The sequence below is a fragment of the Mus caroli genome, unplaced genomic scaffold (assembly GCF_978045245.1).
Source record: "Mus caroli unplaced genomic scaffold, Mus_caroli_1 scaffold_2, whole genome shotgun sequence".
Taxonomy (NCBI): domain Eukaryota; kingdom Metazoa; phylum Chordata; class Mammalia; order Rodentia; family Muridae; genus Mus; species Mus caroli.
The window spans coordinates 28,720,051-28,741,738 of NW_028227257.1; the positions used below are offsets into that span (position 1 = coordinate 28,720,051).

The window sequence follows — 21,688 nt, forward strand, 5'->3', positions numbered from 1 at the left end:
TGCAGTGCACCTGGGGAACTGCTGTGTCACTTAGCATCTCAGTCAGCATTTCTCAGTATGTCAGTCTAAGTCTTGATGGACCCATTACTTATTTCCGGGCAGTTTCTAATCACACCTAAGGTGAGTTTTAAAACATATATTGGACTGCTGACATGCCCATGTAACAGCAGAGATGAGCCCAAAAGCACTATGCCAAGTTAGTAAGATGGGCACAAAATAAACATTATGACTATCTGAAAGTCTAAAGGCAAAACTGTAGGACAGGAGATCGGAAATTGATGCTGGCGCTGAGGTCAGAGCAAGACTGAGAGTGAGCTGTGAGGGAATTTTAGAGCAGTGGAAATATTCTTCACTCTGTGCCCCTGCCCCAGTCTGTCCACTCATCTTTTATCCTGTTGGAAGGCATTCAGTTGCTGGGATCTTATGCCTCAGGAGAGAGAAAGCCTTTCCACACAACTCAAGTGTTCCTGGCAGCCCCATTCACAGTGCCCCTAAACTAAAACTATATCCATGCCCACAAGTAAGTGATGCTATTTTCAGACTAAACACATGTAGCAAAATCAGGGAAAACCCACGGCTTCATGCAAACACCATTTTCATGTATTTTCATCATTTTCATGTATTTCAGAGTGGTGCTTCCTCCACACTGTGAAACCAATAGCCCGTTTTTCATTGGGATCAGACCAGGACTTCATACTCTTTTACTGAGCCTTATTTTCTTTATATTTTGAAACAGCTTACATAAGATGGAAATCACCTACTCTTTAACGTTAAAAAAACTTAGCAAGAAGAAACTACAAACAAACAAAAATGTGGCACAGACTGGCTTTGAACTCAGACCACTGGGTGTGAGTGGTGCTAGAACTGAGGGCCCTGTGTGAGCTAGGCAAGTCGTCTATGACCGCCTCTGTTTTAATGCCTCAGTTTTAACTTCTTGGATGACAGCAATAAATACAAGTTGATGCATCTTAGAGCCCTCTTTCTCCCCCCTCTCTCTTTCTCTTTCTCTCTCTTCCCCTTTCTCCCTCTCTCTTTTTCTCTTCCCCTTTATCCCTCTCTCCCTCTCCCTTCAACTCTCTCTCCCACTTCTTTCTTTATGAATGTAGAGGCTAGCACCAGACTACAGGTTTGAAAAGGGTGGAGACACTTTAAAGAACACTGAGAAGAGAAATCAGAAGAGTCTTGAGAGCTGAGGCACCAACCCTCCTGATAGGGATTCCGTGGGATGAGTCCAAGGGTTGGTCTCCTTTTCAGCCTCTGGGACCTGGTTGGGCAGGTTCTGCTGATGTTCTGGCGTAAGCACTTCCTGCTTCCCACGAACAGCTAATGTGTAACTTAGCACTGAGCTGGATCAAAGCATTTTAGTAGTAGTGAGCCTTCGAGACCTAGAGAAGCCACTCTGCCAGGATGAGGTGGAAGCGGGGGTCTGATCTCAGGTGGGATGCTTTCTGAGGGCCTTGTGTCTTACCCAGGGGCCAGTGTAACAGATCAACAGGACTGTTGGCCTTTTAAGAATCAAAACGTTCCCTCTAGTACAGTTGAAAACCTAAAGGACTATCTCAATTATTTTAACAAATGCAGATGGGAGACCACTTTTCTCAATGGCCGTGTCCCCTATATGGAAAGATGCCTGTGGCACTTGTGTAGACAGCACAGGTGCTGTTAATAAACTGGCAAAATTGTATGTACTGTCTTTTGACCCATATTTCTTCTGTCTCATAGACGAAAGAGCCTGTGGTTCCGACTAAGGAAGATACTTCTCTGTGTTCTGGGGTTCTACATTGCCATTCCATTTCTTGTCAAACTGTGTCCTGGGATACAGGCCAAACTGATATTCTTAAATTTCGGTAAGTCCTCTGTATCAATTTTTCTTTCTGATTTTAAAGGGTATTTTTTTATTTTAATTGAGATTGAATTTACATGTCATTAAATGTCCAGATTTTAAGTGTACATTGTGTTGAGAAATAGAGCCACCACCCAGACCCAGGGATAGAGTGAGTCTGTGACCTGGGAGGGGCATGGCAAGGATGGCATTACCATCCAGTGTTGCATGTGGGTCCTTAGGGGGCTATATTGTATTGGAGATGATTTCTCTCTCTTGAGCCAAAGTAGATAATAATGTTGGCAGTTAGTTGTCTGAAGCTGCCATGTTAAGAGACATGTTGTCACTTATGTAGTCCAGGTTCATTGAAACCATAGAAAAGAACGCTGTCTTTAAAATAATAACAATAATGACACCTTGTGGTTTTGTTTTAAATTGTTATTATTGGTCCTTTTCTTTCTTTCTTTTTTTAAACCTGCATTTTTTTTCTCATAAAAGAAAAAATATTGAGACATTTTGATTTTTGTGGAATTGTGTGCTGTTTACAAAACAGTTTTAGGCCTTGAGTTAGATGGACCCTGTGTGGTTCCAAAGCTGTTTGAGGGGTAAGAGGGAGGAAAAAGTGAAGAAGTACTGTGCTATGAGGCAGCAGAAGGGTTCCTGGTGTGTTTAGTAAAAACAACCTTTTTTTTTTTTTTTAACATTTTTATACCTAAGATGAGGCAAAGGAGTGTGGGAGGCATTAAAAATGGCTGTGGTCAATGCTGGGATGGGTTGAGGACTCCTCCCCCCAGATCTTTGGCAAGGCTGACTTACAGAGTGAGTCTGGCCCTTGTGAAGGTGCTGTGAGGGCCCAGTTCATGTGAGAGCAGAGCCCAGATGTAGGCAGCTGGGAGGCAGGGCTCGGGCTTCAGAACTTAGTTCAAGGCTTCGTAGGACCTGGTTTTACAGATTTGGGGTGTTCAGTCTGTAATAGACTTAGTTACAGAAAGTTGACAGATACTAACAAGGAATTTCTATTCTTTAAACTAGTAAGGGAAACAGGAATACATATGTTGTATATTAGGAGGTATTTTTAGTTTTTCAAGTGGAAGGTTCTCAAACTTCTAGGAATTTATGATCTCTACGTTTGGTAACTTGTAAGGAATAAACTTAAGAAACAAAATCATACAAAAAAACAAGGCAGTGTTGTTTTTCAGATTTAGTGTCCCCTTAAAGGAAGTACAGACAAGAAGCTGGGATTTGCAAGCATGAAGCCCCAAGGACTGTAATTTATTGGTAGAGCCCTTATAACTGACCTAAGCCTAGGCCTAGGTAGCCTAGGGCTGTGTTCTCTGCTGCTTGGCACAGAGTTAAGTGCCAGCAAAGATCTGGTTTGGATTTTTTTTTTCTCCTCACTAGATTCTACGAGGTTCATTAGACACAGTGCCCAGTTTTACATGCTGGTTTTCTGAAGAGATAGTAACTATTCCACACGCACAGAACTTTGGGTTCTCTAGTCTAGTCATGTATCTCTAACAGGAGGCTCTGTAATGGGCTGTCCCCCAGGTTTATGCCCCCCCCAACACTGTGTCACAGAGAGGAAGTTGTAAGATGGCTACCTCTTCCAGAGGTCTTGAATTCAATTCCCAGCAACCACATAATGACTCACAACCATCTGTAATGGATCCAGTGACCTCTTCTGGTGTCTGAAGACAGGTATGGTGTACTCATGTACATAAAATAAATAAATCTTTAAAAAAAGAGATGGCTCTGGTGCAGGCTTGGTTTGGGATTTTATTGATTTTGAAGCAGTTGGACTTAAACCCAGGGTCTCGCCTGCTGCAGGAGCACTGTAGCAGTGAACTCCTTCCCTGGGCAGTATTTCTGAAGGGATGATAGGATAAAAATCTGTCTGTGGGTTTCTGGGTTGTTTTGTTTTTAAATTACTTGAGCTAGGGAGGAGGTGCAGTAGATAAAGTGCTTGGTGCTCAAGAATAAGGATCTAAAATTGGATCCCCAGCACCCACATAAAAAGCTGAGTGTGGTGGCACTGTAACCCTGGTGCTGAGTAGTAGAGACAGGCTGATCCCGGGGCTCACCTACTAACCAGCCTAGCTGAAAATGGGTAAACGCCAGGTCGAGTGAGAGATTCTGTTTCAAGAACTAAGGTGGAGTCTGAGCATGGGGATGCACGCAGTGTACCCCAGCACATGGAAGGCAGAGGCAGGTGCAGCTCTGTAAGTCATTTGGTCAAGATAATGAATTCCAGGCCAGCCAGATAGTGAGACTTTCTCCCCCTGCAAAAGTAGAAAAGTGGTTAAGAAAGATATCCTGACATCAATCTTTAGCCTTTGCTTGAGCAAGCATGGCTACACACACACACACACACTCACTTGTATGTGACCATAGTGTAGCTCACAACATATATACACAGACACACACACTCACACAATCACATACTCAGACATACATACACACACATACGCATAGACACACATACTAATGCATACATATACATCCACTCACACATACACATTTGCACACTCACACACATACATATAATGAATACACATCATACACATACTACATACTTATACTCATACACACCACATATACCATATACACTCACATACACTACACTCAGACACACTCATCCATATCACATACTCTCACATAGGCATACCACATTCAAACACAACTCACTCACATACATATTCATACACACACCACATTCACACATACCACACACCCTCACACATGCACATACATCACATACACAGACACATACTTACACACACATACTCACACACACTCATACAAACACAAATCCACAAACCCACTCACACACACAAGTCACACTCACATTATAAACCCTCATACAGGTATAGACCACACACACATACATACATACACACAGACACACATACTCACACTCATGCACACTCACAGACACACCCACACCCATACTTACTCATACCACACACTCACATACCTAACACACTCACACATGCACGCACATGTGAAGCTGGAAGGAGAAACCCAACTCTGAAAACTTGTTTTCTGACCTGTGTCCCTGTGCAGTAGCACATACATACACCACCCACAACAAAGAACAAAGAATATTCTTGTCACTGATGGGCATCATTTTAGGGCAGTGGTTGGCTATCCCCACAGCCTTTCCCACAGCACCACTGGCCTTGCCCTTTCTGCCTTGCTCCCATGGTGAGGCCTGCTCTCCTGGGAAGAATGGGCAGAATGGCTCAGAACTTGCCGAGTTATCTGTGACCACCTTTGTGTGTGACGAGCTGCCCTTTGGACTGGAAAGCAGTAGAGGCTTTGGGGCTGGGATTTTATCTCAGGCCAGAAAAGTCTGTGTATGTACAAGCTCTGTTCTTTTATCTTACAGATGGGACTCAGGACTTGTGCTGCCCATCCTGACAACCTTTAGGGCTCAGGACAGGGTTAATATAGTCATGAGTTTATAGCAAATTTATCTGAAAATAAATGTACAGTATGATTTACAAGAAAACTCTGCTTTAAGGCATTATCCTCCTTTAGATGCAGGTTCTTAGAAAAAAAAGGAGTTCTTTCAAAATGAAAAAAGTTAACTGAAAAACAGGGAATGGAATAAGTAACAATGAGAATCCCTTGAGAAACGTTAATATTGTAGTTTATTGCCTGTTTTGTATGTGCCTGTTCATAGGAGCATGCTTCTTGGGTCCCAATGTTCCTTCCCACATCTAATTCCATCTCAGTGCTGTTTGAGCGAGCCTGGCATCTGAAGGGGTAGAGTGTGCCTCCACCTGTCCCTTTGCTGTCCTGTCTCAAGGGTTAGGAACATGTCTCCCAGCAAAAGGAAAGTCTTGGTTCAGTGGCAGAGACAGGAGAGAAACTCAAACTTTCTTGGAAAATGGTTAGCTCTATTAAACACTAGCCTCCTTCATCCTTCCCTGAGCAGTCCTTGTTAAACCCCTCATAATGTTCATTCTTACCTCTTTATCTCCCATAGAAGCCTCTGGTTGACCTTATAAAATTATTGGAATTGATAAAACCCAGATAACCTGCTGAGCCCTGTTTGTCGGTACCACCCCTGGGACAAGGCAGTTAGTTCTATTACTCACAAAGATGGAATGAGATGTAGCCAGATAGCAGTCACAAATGCCCATCCCAGCCTAGTAGCTCCATCCAGCCTTTCACCCATGCAGATACTTTTCCAGATCAGCTTTCATAAAAATGTGGTAAATCAAGTTGTTTTCTATTCATTTGCATATTTATTTACTTTCTCTTTACTGAATACCTGTATGTGGACGATCTGTCTCAAGTCATGCCCTTTGGGGTTTTTGATTGCTGATACATGACAGCATAGCGTAGTTAGAGTAAATGTAAGTCTGGAGAAGCCAGAGACCTGCTGGTATGGTTTCTGACCTGTTATAGCCAAGTCCTGTTTATAAGGAACCTGTGAGAGGTAGTGATAAGAGCTGGACCACATCTATGGAGCATGGAGTAATGAATGCTCTATGTGGGAGCCATTTCTGTTGTGATGCCCATGAGCCACATACTCTGCTCCTATTTTAGCTATTGTATAAGTCAGTGCCTCCACTGCCTTATCTGGCATCAATGGGAGGGGAGGCCCTTGGTCCTGTGGAGGCTCGATACCCCAGTGAAGGGGAATGCTAGGGCAGTAAGGCAGGAGTGGATTGGTGGGTGGGGGAACACACTTATAGAAGCAGGGGTTGGGGTGTGGGATAGGAGGTTTTTGGAGGGGAAACCAGGAAGGGGGATATCATTTGAAATGTAAATAAAGAAAATAACCAATTAAAAAAAAATCAGGCAGCATCCCACAATAATGGGGATCACAAAGGGTTGATGGCTAAGAGAGATGTAATAACCACATAAGAGAGGGAGTCAGTATGGTGAGGAAGAGTGAGCCACTGTACTTAAGAAGCTACCTCTCCCTAATGCACTCCTTATCCCAATTTCCTGCCGTGTGGGATTTCTGATCACTTAGACCCACATTGGCCAGGTGGTTCCTGTAACTATAGTTCTCTGGGGCAATGTAAACCTGGGGACTAAACATGCCCTCTGTCAAGGTCTGCATAAGCAAGAACACGAAGGGCAGGAATAAAGGTGAACTGGCAGACCAGCTTCCTGGGATGATCTGGTCGTATAGAACAAAACTCCCCAGTTCCTGAATTTCCTTGGCTTGGAACTTTCTAGATTAGCTGTTAATCCTCAGAAAACCACTTGGTCAGGAATTCATCCAGAACCCTAGAATCCAAGAATCCCAATGGTGCTTCATGGCTCTATATTGGCCTCCTTCTCTGTACAAAGTATTGAGTATGTTAGGATGCTGAGCTAGGAAAAACAAGTTTTCCAAACCTTTCCCCCCTGAGGAGGGTGGCTGTGATTCCACCTTCAGAGGCAGGACTGATAATGTGAGTTTCACATTACCAGTGATTACCTGACTTGGATTTTTATAATATGTGAGTTTATTTTAAGTGTTTAGAAAGAAAGTCATTGTATTAATTACTTTTCTGTTGCTATGATAAAATGTTGTGACCAAAATTAATTTATGGAAGAAAGAGTTTATTTTAGCATATGGTTCCAGAGGGGTAAGAGTCCATTGTATTGGAGATATATAGAAGCAAGCAGCAGGCAAGGCAGCAAAAGCAGGTATCTGAGAGATCACATCTCCAACTGTAAGCACAAAGGAGAAAGAACTGGAAGTATGCTGACACCCAATGATCTAATTTCTCCAGCAAGGCTGTACCACCCCACCCTACCCCACCCTGCCACACCTGTGCTCCAACACCACCACAAACTGGGAACCAAGTCTTCAGATACCTACATGAACCTACAGTGGACATTTCTCTTTCAAGTCACCATAGTCCTATAGAAAAAAGGTTAGTACACAGTAATACAACACATGGGTCTAGGTTTCTCAAGAGATGCTAAGGTCAACAGGTCAGTAAGGTGGCTCAGCAGGTAAAACCACACAAGCCTGACGACCTAAGTTTAATCCCCAGAACCACAGTAGAATGAGAGAACTGACTCCCAAAAGTTATCCTCAGACGTCCACGACATTCCACGAGACATGCATGAATACCGTGCTCATACACGTATGGGGCAATAGTGAAGGATGCTTAAGCGTGTTTACAGTGACTATGTATAATCCTGTGGTAACTTACAACAAGGTTTAAAAAGTAAACAAACTTGGGGCTGGAGAGATGGCTCAGTGGTTAAGAGCACCGACTGCTCTTCCAAAGGTCCTGAGTTCAAATCCCAGCAACCACATGGTGGTTCACAACCATCCATAATGAGATCTGATGCCCTCTTCTGGTGCATCTGAAGACAGCTACAGTGTACTTAGATATAATAATAAATAAATCTTTAAGAAAAAAAAAGAGTAAACAAACTTAAAAGCAAAAAAGGCTAGGTAAAAATCTATGAGCTGGTTTACTTATTCTTTTAAGAATTTACCCTTGTGAATAAAATTGTAAAGTGGCTTTATAAGTGCATTGTTTATTTAGGAATGAGATAGGAGTACTGATATATTTACAGATGTCCATGTCCTAAGTAAGCACAGCTCATTTGCTGTTTTTAACATGCCTGTCTGAGATGGCGCTAGGTAATTCAGGAAGACACAAATCTCTGTAGGCAGTTTTGGCTCTATCAGTTATGTTAAAGTTTACAACATGCACACACACACACACTCACACACACACACACACCAGTTAGCAACAAAGGCAAACTGGATGCCAGTCAAAGGCTTCTCTGCTGCTCTTCCTCAAGTCCCCTCTCTCTCTCTCTCTCTCTCTCTCTCTCTCTCTCTCTCTCTCCCTCTCCCTCTCCCTCTCCCTCTCCCTCTCCCTCTCCCTCCCTCCCTCCCTCCCTCTCTCCTTATAACCTATTTTATCCTCACCTACAAATGAGGCTACAGCTCTCAAGTTTCAGAAGTGTGTGGGAAGGTCATAGAGGGAAGCAAGGGCTTGGCATTGACAGCACAGGAAGTAGACTTGTTTCTGGTCAGAGCCTTCAGGTCTCATTGTTACCTTAGCTCTCTGATGGGTGGCTGCAACAGGAACAGACCTGGCGTTTCTGTCTTCCTTTCTGTGCTGCCACCGCCCTCAGGTCAGGTTCTGTTAGCCCTCATGCAGACTTACTGATCCTCTGTGGAGCTGGTCTCCTGACCCTGCGGATCTTCCAGCAGCTCTAGTACCTAGCATCTACAGCTTCTGCTCCACCTTCAGGCCAGCCAGTAAAGGCCTGCTTCTCCCATTGTTCAGGGAGTAGCCAATGCTAGCTCTTGTAAGCTGGAGCCCTATTGTTTTCCAGAGCCTTGCATATATTCTTTGCTTGGTCTCATTTTTATATGCCAGAGGACTCCCAAGTCTCCAGTAACACTAATGTCAGGATAAAATCTGAATGCTTTAGTATGATTGTGTCCATTTCTCTGACAGGTCTACAGGTTGGATGACTTAAAAATGCTCTCATAGTTCTAGTGGCTGGAAGCTAAGATCTAAGTGTTGGTAGCCTCTGAGGCACCTGGGTAGAGTTCATCCTTTCTTCCTCTTCTCTCATTCCTCCCTTCCTTTTGTACTCGGGATGGAACTCCAGGTCCTTGTGCATAGTGAGCAAGCCCTCCACCTGTTTCATCAGCTGGCAGTGACCCACAGTCTTTGATATGTCTTGGCTTGTAGAATCCTCACTCCATCTACTCACAGTCTTCATGTGGTCTCCCTATTTGGAAGTATGCTAATCATGGTGGGTAGAGGCTACTCTGGTGGCCTCATTTGTTACTCTGAAGAGACCTGCTTTGTAAGTGAGGTCATGGTCTTGAGTTCGAGGATTTGAGGAGGACATAATTCAGTATGTAACAGAAACTCAAGAGGAGCTTTAAACTTCAGCTTGCAACTAGAGACATGAGCCCGGGGAGGGGGCGAGGGGGGGGACTGGTTATTGTTGTTCCTCCAATAGGGTTGCAGGCCCCTTTAGCTCCTTCATTGGGGGCCCTGTGCTCCATTCAATAGATGACTGTGAGCATCCACTTCTGTATTTGCCAGGCACTGGCATAGCCTCACAAGAGTGGCTATATCAGGATCTTGTCAGCAAAATCTTGCTGGCATATGCAATAGTGTCTGGGTTTGGTGGTTGTTTATGGGATGGATCCCTGAGTGGGGCAGTCTCTGGATGGTCCTTCCTCCGTCTCAGCTCCGAACTTTGTAACTCCTTCCATGGGTATTTTGTTCCCCATTCTAAGAAGGAATGAAGTATCCACACTTTGGTCTTCCTTCTTGAGTTTCATGTGTTTTGCAAATTGTAGCAGATGATGGCCTAGTTGGCCATCAATGGGAGGAGAGGCCCTTGGTCTTGTGAAGATCATATGCCCCAGTACAGGCGAATGCCAGGGCCAGGAAGCAGGAGTGGGTGGGTTGGGGAGCAGGGCGGGGGAGGCTATAGGGGACTTTCGGAGAGGAAACTAGGAAAGGGGATAGCATTTGAAATGTAAATGAAGAAAATACCTAATTAAAAAAAAAGAAAAAGGAAATGCTCCCCTGATATAGGCAGTATGACCTTGGCTTAATTCAGCACTGCAGTGCTTATCTATGGCCAGGAAAGAGAGACCCATTATTGTTCTAACCTAAAAATTAAAAGAAATGATTAAAAAAAAATAATAAAATAAAATAAAATAAAACAATAAAAACAAACAAACAAAAAAAAACCCTTCAGCTTGCTTTTTCAGGGGAATGTGGATTAGGAATGTGGTGACTGGAATTGCAGTCCTGGGGAGAATTCCTCTCTCGTGAAGGCCTGGGGGAGATGCTCAAAGGAGTTTCTGTAAAAGGAACGTGTGTATCCGTGTCTTCATGAGTCAGATGGTTCATTTATTCAGAAAGTGTTCATTGAGGCCAAGTCACATTGAAGGACATGAGTTAGATCTAATACATGATGCATAAAGTTAGTTTTGAAACTCACCCTCTTCACAAACAGCAACAACAAAAAAGCTGTCCGTGGATTCCTTCTAGAGCTCATGGTCACCCAGAAGTCAGGACCATGCTGCTCTTTGTCACTCTCCCCATGGTGAGGATAAGTTAGTCTGGGGACTTATGCTTTGTTGGTGTATTCATTTAAAATTTTCATTTTCCCATTAAATTTTTCTTCAAAAGTTGTTTGCCATAGCAATAAAGCACAGTGTTATATAAGGAAAAAAATTAACTCTCTCTGCGTACTCTCACTTGGCCTATGTCTTTCTGTGTTCCCTCTCCCAGACACATGGTATGGTTCCCATGTGCTTTGCTTGTGTTTGCGGTGACAGTGAGGCAAGGTCCTTCTCAGTTACCCCATCCTGCATGTTTCCCATCCTGAGGTTTCCATGATCTCCCCATGTTTGGCATGCTAACTACATACAGTTTCTCCAGTTACAGCCCTGCTGGCAGATGACGGTTAACTGCAAGGCTCTGCATAGTGCCTTGAGTTCACTTGAACAAGGTTCTAGATTTCATTCATTTTGATGTCTTTTCTGGGTTAAGTGATGGTGCCAGAAATGTGAACCTCTGTGCCTTCTTTCCCTTCTATACCCCAGTCATCTTATCCGTTATCCCTTAACCAATGCCTCTGCCAGCTCCCTGGGCCCAGCCTTCAGCTGTGCCTTAGCTAAGTCCTTCTACAGGGTTTTCTCCCCTCTGTGTTGTGTTCAGCCTATCTTGTGCCAGCTTATCCTGTTAAAGACCTTCCCTTCTTGCTGCAGTCTCCCACTTGAATAAACTTCCCAGTTCCAGGCTCCACTCTGGCTGTGCCCTTAACTGCAGTGTTTTCAAGCTGTATTTCAGTGTTTCTTAGCTTTACCCCCTTCCCTGAAGTATGCCTCTCATGTGGCAAAATCCTGACAGCAAAGCACTTAGTGCTGTTGGGAGTTTTCACCTATGCTGTGGGAATGGGGTGTGTATTTGTCAATACATGTATTGTGAGGGTGTATGTATTGTAGTGGGGTGTGTGCTTTGTGTGCTCAAGTGTGTATGTGAATGCACGGGTGAGCAGAAATGTTGCTTTGTGTGTGTCTGTTCTCTCCATTAACCTTGACTTCATCTCTTTGTTCCCTACAGTGAGGGTTCCCTATTTCATTGATTTAAAAAAACCACAGGATCAAGGTTTGAATCACACCTGCAATTACTACCTCCAGCCAGAGGATGATGTGACTATTGGAGTCTGGTGAGTGTCTTCAACCAAGGCTGCAGGGGAGAGAGAAGCACTAGCTGCTTTAGCCTCTTCAGGAGGCTGCATGAGTTCAGTTCAGGCACTGCCCTTGACATTGGACTTGGGGTGCTGTTGTTTGTTTTTTATCCTCATCCATTCTTCAGCCTAAGGGAAGCGCTCAGCTAAATTTGATCTCAGTGGTGCAGTGTGAGATGGCACCAAACTCTCTCCTGAGGTTTTTGAAACAGCAAAGGTTTTGTAACTATATTGTTTTTAGAGTCTTATTTCCAAAGGTTTTTTTTTTTAAACAAACAAACCAAACAATCTAGAGACGAAAAGAATGTAAGAACACAAAGAGAAATACAGACTTGAATGTATCTTTTCAGAAACGAATCACTGCTGCCTGCAGCCCTTCCCAGGGGCCTGTGAGAGGGATGTTTACTTTTTTCCATAAATTCACACTGGACTTACTCTCTGTGGCTTCTCTGGAGTGTCCTTGGGATTTATTTTAATGGCTTTTTTGTGTAAGTGGTGATTCCTGAACAACTGGGTCAAATCGCGCAGACCCGCATCAGTGTTTTCTTTTTCCCCTCAGAAGCAGCTCTGAATAACTGTCCCTTTATCTCAGCTGGGTTTATTTTTCAGTTGCATACAGTCTCTTTTTGCAGCCTCAGAAACCCACCGTGTATGTGAGAAGTTTGTAAATGAACCCAGTAAGTAGGCTGCCAGTGTGCATGAGAGGGCCTTCAGATGCTTCGGTTTACAGTCTCTGGTAAAGAGTAGAGAACAAGGAGGGAGGCTCTTGTTCTTGGCGGTGGACATTGGAAGTAGAAGAGTCTTTGTCATTTTCTGGTTTGATTTAATTGAGCAGTAGCTGACCTGTGTGTGCTTTTGGAACTGTCAAGAGTTTGACCTGGAGCTGTATACAGGGCTGTATATAGGGAGAATGATTGGCCCTTAACCAGGAGCAAGGATCTGTTATGTTCTGAAGTGTCGTGGTGGTACTTAGGCAAAAAGCACTGACAGCCCTATGCACATTGTTAAGTACCCAGAGTGTTAGAGTGATTGCCATACAAATCTTAAGGTAGTAGACACTGCCGCTGCCCTTGCCTGTCTGCCTAGACCATTCCATGACCTTGGGAAACAGCAGGTGCTATTCCTAGCTGCTCTTACTACCATGTCGTCAGATTCTCCCACCAGCTTCTGCAAAGGCCTGAGTGCAACCCAAGGACCCTTCTTGGCTATCAGCTCAGTGTCAGCTGCCCTCTACTAACAGGTTGGAGGTGTGCACACTGGGCCTCTGCCAAGAAGAATGTCTGCTCCAAATGTCTAAAATAGGTCTACATCTTTGCCCCACACCCCATTGATACTGTACACTGCCTAGGCTGGATGAGAACTCCTAGCAACCTTCCTGCCACAGCCTCTCAGGCGTCTGGGAATGGGACTTGTGCTTGTATGGGAGTGACCATTACAGTGGCTAGAAACACAAAAATGTGGTCCTCGTGAATGAACAAGAGAATACATTAAAATACAAAATAAGGACTTAGCTACTTGATTTTTTAAAACACTTATGTCATTAACATCTAGAGTGAATTTGGCTAAGATTTTTAGAGGAAAAGTAGACATCAATTAAGACTCTCCCCAGTGGTTAACAGTTTTCAATTTGGCCTTTGTATATCTCTGAAGGAGAGTTTGGCCAAATAGAATAGCAATATCCAAGAGCCTGGACCAGCCTGTCTGATGGTAAACTTAACCATGTATTTGTGGCTCTAGAATGCAGCAAAATTCTGCCAGCTAGTACAGGACAGATTTCTCTCACATTTAAACAAGCTATTTGACCAGCAAGAGACCCTTTGCTCTCTAAAGCGGTCAGCATCTAAGCTTGTAGCGTATAGTTTCAGTTACTTCTGTTACAGGGGAGATAATGTGCCACCCACCCTTCTGTCCGCTTGTATGTAGATAGGAGCTTTGCTGCTTTCTGTCTCCGCAACCTTAATGGAGGTGCCTGTTGCCCCTCTCTGCTTCTGTCTCCAGGCACACCATCCCCTCTGTCTGGTGGAAGAATGCCCAAGGGAAGGACCAGATGTGGTATGAGGATGCTCTGGCTTCTAACCATGCCATCATACTATACCTGCATGGGAATGCAGGCACCAGGTAAGCCCACACAAGTAGTATGACCTCTGTGCAGCACCTGGCTCCTTCCTAGGCTGAAGATGTCTTAGCTTAGACTATGGGAAGCATGCCTGTGGTCTTTGTAGTCAGATTTACTGACCTACTGCATGCAAGGAGAGTTTCTACAGAACAAAGGAAAGGTACAACTGGGAGAGTTTGGAGGCAGACGTGTGTGCTCTGGACCTGTGGGTCTCTTCTGCCCAGAGCTCACTGGGAGACAGTGCTGAGCAGCAAGCAGCTGTGGCAGCTGCACTGGAATCACATGGAAGGGGATGTGTTTCTGTCAGAGAGACTAAGCTCCTCTAGCCACGGGGGTTTCTTTCTGCTTTGGATCAGAAGGCACTGTGTCTGCTAAAGTGTAGTTTAGGAAACTGGGCTTCTCTTTAAGGAAATGGTAATCACTCAAGGGGTGGCCTCAGTACACCCTTGAGGAAAATACTGACTCCCTCTCGACTTCCTGTGTTTGTTACCTCTGATCTGAAAAGTGGTAGGCAAGTCTGTGAGATAGCCCCGAAGTATAGACTAGGGCAACTATACGAAAAGGCACGAACTCCTCCTCCTCCTCTTCTTCCTCCTGCTCTTCTTCCTCTTCTTTCTCTTTTCTTCACACTTCTAAAAAAGAGGCAGAGAGTATTGAAAAGTGACTAGAGGGAAAGCCAAAGGCTGAGCATGTCTGTCCTAGGCTGTCTGTGTATGAGCTGTCTGCTGGCAGTCTTGACACATCAACACAGTAACATCAGTGTGTCCTAATGGGCTGTTGAAAAAGTACACACTCTGTCCATTTGAGCCTTTCTGTTTTATCCCAAATGCTTCTCGTGAGTGGGTTTAAGGCAGTGAACTTTAGTCTGGCTTAAGCTGGAGCTGCCTCCCACCTGAAAAGCCCACGTTCTTTTTATACCACAGCATGTTGTTCGCAAGGGGCATAGGGAGGTGCATTTTTGAAAGAAGAGCATTGTTTGGAAAATAACAGGGTCCCTTTTTCTATGCTTCTTTGGGTTGCCTGTGAGAGAGCCTGAAGGAGCCAGAAGGGAGGCAGCCCTTCACCAGCAGGGCAGTGTGAGAGTAGCTTCAGGGTAGACCTTTTATAGGTAGAAACAGCAAGAAAAACAATGTATGGGTCTTTCTAGAAGGGAAGGCAGTCCTGGGTGGCTATCTGCTATGGAGCCATGCAGAGGGCACTGTAGAAAGAACCCAGAAGCACTGCCCACGAGGCTGGTCTCTGTGCCAAGAGCAGACTGTTTGGCTGCTGCTCTGTAGAGTTTGCACTCTGCTTTGTTGAGAACAGGCTGCAATAGGTTTCTCTTCTGCTTTTCAAAGACCAAACAGCTCTTGTAGCATCTTTCCTTAAGTGAGAAAATTGTAGTTGGCGGTGGCACATGGTTCTGATAGTAATGTGTTAAATAAAAGGACAAAGCTTTCCTGTAGCTTTATGTCTGAAAGGAATATGGTGACATTCAATGCTTTGCTGTGCCCTCCTTCTCCCAGAGGCTGCCTATAGTGCCTGCATTCTGTCTGCTTCTGTCTACACCCCATTTCTTAAGTGCTATGGCTCACCTGCTGAAGTGCTTCACTGGCTATCCCTCCCTCCGCAAGCACAGTCCCCCGGGCAGCTCCATCAGTCTGAGTAATCATAGCACAGAAGTCTCTTGAAGGTGTAGCTTTCTCAGCTCTCAGTCCCACTTTCTGTTTTCAGACAGTGGATGGAGTTTGGGGAGTTTAGGAAAGGTGTCTTTCAAGGTAGCTAAAAACATCTGGCATGATTTCCCTCTGGTCTTGAACACATTTCTTTGCGTTTTTGTGCTTCAGTGTATATGTTTTACTCCTCTAACTCATTCGTGTGTCCTGGCAATGGCATTCCCACTAACCATATGCCTGAAATGGCCTCAATGCTCATTATAAGAAGGAAAATAGGTTTGAAGGATGAAGAAAGGATTACCAAATGCTTGGCTAAGACCCTACTCTGCTGGGAGCTAGCCATTCTCGTACACTGAGTTAACAAAGGCCTCCTGATGAAGGTTCAGCAGGTAGGGCCAGGATTCACTATGTCTAGGTATAGTCCACATGTGTGTGTGGCATGTGAAGGGACATCAGTATAGTCTGATGAGGCAACACATGGAAAGGAACTCCCAGGACCATGGAGTCCAGATAGGAAATGAGGGGTAAAATAGGAAGGTACCTAGACAAGTTCCTTGACACAATATCCATGGACACAGGTGGCCCTGGCCCTAGGATGCTGGAAAGAGCTGGGTAGCATGGCCAGGCAGGATGGGGGTGTGTTGTTTCCATGTATCTCTTGAATCTGGGGCTTTTAAGTATTTGTTATTATTGAAAAAGTACATATGATAATTAAGAAATACCCTAAGTGCTGGAAATGCGTTTGATGCCACTTAGGTGGATCCAAAGAGTCATGTGTCACCTTAGGCCTTTCTTTGAATGGGCTTTGGGATCCCAGATTTACATTTTTTAAAAATATGTATGTGTGCCTATATGAGATTATGTACACTATATGTATGCAGATGCCCACAAATGTCAGAGGGCATCAGATCCTTTGGAAGTATAGTTACAAACAGGTGTAAGCCGCCTAATGGGGGTATTGGGAATTCAACCCAGATCCTCTGAAAGAACAGTAAGCATTCTTAACTATTGAACCATCCCTCCAGCTCTGGGATCCCAGGCTCTTGAGGGTTATCTTGGCCCTACCTTGAACAGGGGCACTAACAGTTGTTACTGTTTCTCTCCTTTTTATGCTGCAGAGGAGGTGACCACCGTGTGGAGCTGTACAAGGTGAGTGACGATGGCCCAAAGGAGCAGTGCTGTTTGCTGCAGGATGCTGGACTAGAAGGGGTCACTTGAATTACCCTCTCTGAAAAGTCACCATTCATGAACGAACATGCCAGGTCATGCCCACTAGTTTTTCATGGTTCTTCCATTGTGTAGCTTCTGAGGTGGCTCCAGAACCAGTGCATGCAGTTTGGGGAATCTGTCTCAGGTATCTGCTAATGAGACAAGAGGTATCTGACGTTGTTTTCTGTAGTAGAAGCAACTCTCTTTGTCCAGGCGCACATGGCTTTGGGTGCTGGCTAGGAGAGGGCAGGAATTACCAGGCTGTTCCTGGGAAAGCACCTCGTCTTCCTGAAGGTGCAGTGCTAAGTGCCTGTAGGTGACAGTGGTGGCATGGAAGTCTCTTTCATGGTTCTAGGCATTCCCAAGCCAGTGTATAGTACACTGTACATGAGTAATGATTGGTTTGGGTTGGGGTTTTGGGTTTTATTTTGGGTTTTGGTTTGTTTTGTTTTTTCAAGACAAGGTTTCTCTGTGTATCCCTGACTGCCCTGGAACTGCCTTGTCTGTAGACCAGGCTGGCCTCAAACTTCGAGATGCCTCTGCCTCTGCCTCCTGAGTGCTGGGATTAAAGGCGTGCGCCACCACGCCCAGAGTTATGATCTTCATGAGAATGGGCAAGAACAGCTAGTAAATCTGAGGGAGCCTTTAAAACTACAGAAAAATTCAACAAAATGAGAGCAATACTAGGTTGCAGTAAGGTTCCTAAAATGAAGTCCCTGAGGTCCACCAACAACATCCTGCCTACCTCAAGCCTATTGACAGTACCTGAGAGCTGTCTGCTGCCCTGTGTGGTAAAGCATCATCCTGACAGGTACAGGAGCTGGCCACTTGGCCATCTAAGCATCAACAGAAAAGGCATCCTTCCCATGTTGCTTAGCCAGAGGAGCTTATGACATTCTCCAGCAGCGGGTCCAGGCAGGAGCTGCATGTCCACAGTCTGTTAAGTTCCCACTGTATGCATGAGTTCTGTGGGAAGCAAGCTGCTCAGCCTAAGACTGGTTGCCAATAATGGATGTCTTTCACTTCACAGGTGCTGAGTTCCCTTGGCTACCACGTGGTCACCTTTGACTACAGAGGTGAGGCTCCTTTTAAGAATGGTTCATGCCCTCACTGCTGATTATACTTGATGGGCAGACTTGTGTGAGAGCTTGGAAATGAGGCAGGCAACTTGTTTGTGCAATTCTGGGCGTGCACAGACTGTGCTGTCAGAGGAGGAAGGGTAGTAGACATCCTGTTAGCGTCTGGGTGCTGACTCTACTGCCAGTGCCCGGATAGCAACATTTAAATGCAGAAAATACTGTCCTTTCTCTTTATTGGCCTCGTGTTTTCCCTGCAACTGGACATGTGACTCAGTAGCAGAGCTAGTCTTCAGTCTTGGTAAAACAATGAAAACTGGAAGAAGATTGATTGAGAGCAGACAGATTCCCTTGTCTTCTTGGATAGCCTTGCTTCTGTCTTAGTCAGGGTTGTCACTGAGAAGACTGAAAATCCAGTTTGATACATGCTGTGAGCATTCTGATTAATGTTCACATTAATCAGAATGAGCAGCAGGAATACTTTTTTTTTTTTTTTTAACAGTGAACAACTTTTTTAAAGGGATATTCTTCTATAGAATCCCCAGTTGGAGAGCTCAAGGGACAAAGACTGCTCAGCTAGCTTGTTTGACTCTTCGGGCTCGTGCAGTGATTCAGATGTCCTTGGACTAAGGGATGGAAGCCACTGTTACCTACAAGTGGGATTTATATTAGTTTCCTTTTTTTTTTTTTTTTTTTTTTGATGTAACAAATTACCACAAACAGCATTATTTAAACAAAGCAAATTTATTATCTTGTAGTTGTGGAAATCAGAAGTCTAAAATCGTTAACCCCTGAGGTAGAATTAAAGCGTCTGTGAGCTTTGTTCTTCCTTGACTTTTGGAGCGACCCCAACCTCTTGCCTTTCCTAGCTGCAGAGGGACCCTGGCATTTGACCTCGCTTTGACCTCGCTTTTTTCTTCCCTTTTCTGCATGTATGCCTGCGTGCCAGAAGAGGGCATCAGATCCCATTATGGATGGTTGTGAGCCACCATGTGGTTGCTGGGATTTGAACTCAGGATCTCTGGAAGAGGAGTCAGTGCTCTTAACCACTGAGCCATATCTCCAGCTCTGCCCTCTCTTTCTGTTATCAAGATGTTTACGAACATTTGGGCTTTACCCAGATCCCCTGTATCAAGGCTGACTCCTTGTGGCCTTTATTCTTAATGCAGCGTAACTCTTCTGGCCTAAGGGTCACATGTTTACCAGTTCTGTGATTAATATGTCAACTTCTCCAGGAGCCACTGTTCTGCTGAACACAGTGATGGCTTTCGCTAAAGACAGTTCCATCAGGATGAAAGTTTTAAGTCAGGTGGTGATGGCACATGCCTTTAATCTCAGCTCTAAAGAGGCAAAAACAGATGGATCTCTGAGTTCAAGGCCAGCCCTCTCTACAGAGGGAGTTCCAGGATAGCCAGGACTACAGAGAGACTCAAAAAACAACAATAAACAACAAGAACAACAACAACAAAACAGTGATGAATTAAGCAAAGAGCTGGAAAGTCCTGCTCCTTTTCCTGCTTTCTGCCTTCTCGATTCTACAAAGGTTTTTAGAAACATTCTTTCTCATGTGTGCTGAGAAGGCCTCCTCCCTTCTGTGTTCTCTTCCTGTCGTCTCTCAAGAAGCTATCCCCTGCATTTTCTCTTTCAGGTCTTAGTCTGCCTGTCTGTGGTGTGGAACAATCCTGTTCTATCTCTGACTGTGCTCCTAATTTCTGTGCCTGTCTCTTCCTTCATGTTCCCTTGTCTCCTACAAGATAGCCTAAGACTATAGTTAAGTCCCTCCTCAGCTCTTCTTCCCTGGGTTTGGAGGGTGGTATTATAATTATGGGGTTGCTCACACAGCAGAATTTTATTTCTGAGACTTGTGGTGTACATAAGTCATATGATGATGACTCAGTGCTGAGCCACTGAGAAGGCAGTTTGTACTTGATATTTGCTGGAAATGAGGAGGAGAGTCAGACTTGCCTCGGGACTAGGCTCTCCTGACCTCCCTTCCTCCCTGCAGCTCCATGGCTTCCTCTTTGGCCTCCTTCTTTTGGCCCTGGGCAGACGGGGCTCATCTTGTCAGCAGTCCACCTGGCCTGGTCCTAGCGAGCCTCAGTGCTGGCCTGTCAGTCGAGCAGAGGAAGGACTAGCTTGAAGGATGCTGCCACCTGTGGGCAGGCGCCAGCAGGGCACGGATTTGAGGTTCTGGTGTGAGCCTTACTGGCTCTGTTGTTAGTTCCCAATCTGATATGCATGTGGAATGACAGGGCCGTCTGGTTTGTCAGCCAGCAAAAGTAAGGAAAGTTCAGTTCTGTGTCCTCCTGCCTGTCTCCCTGTCACCAGAGTGCAGTGGAATTGAGGACACACAGATAGGGCTGCAGTTGCTCATGGGGCAGCTTTCACTGGAGCTGCTGTAGGTTCACCAGCTGCCTTTGACATTCCTCTCTCTCAGGTTGGGGTGACTCAGTAGGAACACCATCGGAGCGAGGCATGACGTATGACGCACTCCATGTTTTTGACTGGATCAAAGCAAGAAGTGGTGATAATCCTGTGTATATTTGGGGCCATTCACTGGGCACTGGGTAAGAGCTCTCAAAGCAGAAGGGTTATATAGTGAAGGCAGGCCTCATGTGTGACCTCTGAAGCAGCCCTGTGTCTCTGAGCCTGTAGCGTCTTCCAGTCCTCAGTCCTGGTTCCTGTCCCTGTGTGGGGTAAGGGAGTGAAGCACGTGAGAGACTAAGGAGAGACTGGAGTTCAGAAGTGCCTTAGAACCAATATGGGCAGTGGAGATGGCAGCCAGGGTTCCAGGGAGCTCTACTCTCAAAGCATTTTCAGAGTGCAGACAGAGTACCTAGACAGTGTCATCTGTGACTTAGGGTGTGTTTACCAACCACTGAGTCCAGGAACACCAGGTAGAGATGTTTGGAACCAGCTTTGTCACTTTGGCATCTTCAGCTTAGCAGGGAAGACCAAGAAGAAAGCTCTACCTGGATTCTGCAGAGTGAAGTCCTAAAAAGAGCCTTGGCCCTTGTCTTCTGATCCCTTCCTGTGCGAGCACACTGACTCAGCCCTTACTTAGCCCTTTCCTCACGTGGGTGTCATCCTGCAGCCCTGCTGGGAGGAGGGAGGGTACCCCCAGTGCAAGGATGCTGGCTTTCTCTTTGGTTGTCTGCACAGCATCTGCCAGGTGTTATTCTAAGACAGCAGGAGGTCCCTGACCCTGGTAGGTGACAAGTGCTACTGTCCTCCTGTCTCTCAGCAGTAACTGTACCAACCAGCCAGTGTTCCAGCTGAAGGGAGGGAACAGGGCAACCTGTGGGAGACTGTTCCTGGAGAGAGATCACATGCCTGAGGACAGGAGGTGGCTGTTGTCACCTTTTAAGAAAGGTCAACTTATGGTTCACCTTGTTCCTCCCGCTCACCCTGAAGCTCTCAGTTAGCTTCTCAGGTCAGATTCTCTGAGCATTTTCCAGGATCAGCACAGCTTCACTTAAAAGGATTTTCTTCAGAATTCAGCTGAACTGTTTTTTCTTTCCAGAGTGGCAACAAATCTGGTACGGCGCCTCTGTGAGCGAGGTGAGAGAGCCAGGCAGCGTGTGGCTGGGAACCGTGT

At 45.2% G+C, this 21,688-nt stretch overlaps 1 protein-coding gene across 2 annotated transcripts in view; it reads left to right on the forward strand.

The window, feature by feature from the left end:
* Abhd12 (abhydrolase domain containing 12, lysophospholipase) overlaps positions 1 to 21,688 on the forward strand; it is a 78,088-nt gene that overhangs the window by 50,147 nt on the left and 6,253 nt on the right. For both annotated transcript variants that reach the window (XM_021177764.1, XM_085833465.1), the window contains exons 2-8: positions 1,723 to 1,847; positions 11,908 to 12,013; positions 14,033 to 14,152; positions 16,924 to 16,954; positions 18,045 to 18,090; positions 20,528 to 20,657; positions 21,614 to 21,651. In XM_021177764.1, coding sequence (XP_021033423.1) covers positions 1,723 to 1,847; positions 11,908 to 12,013; positions 14,033 to 14,152; positions 16,924 to 16,954; positions 18,045 to 18,090; positions 20,528 to 20,657; positions 21,614 to 21,651 — 596 coding nt within the window. The remainder of the gene's footprint in view (positions 1 to 1,722; positions 1,848 to 11,907; positions 12,014 to 14,032; positions 14,153 to 16,923; positions 16,955 to 18,044; positions 18,091 to 20,527; positions 20,658 to 21,613; positions 21,652 to 21,688) is intronic.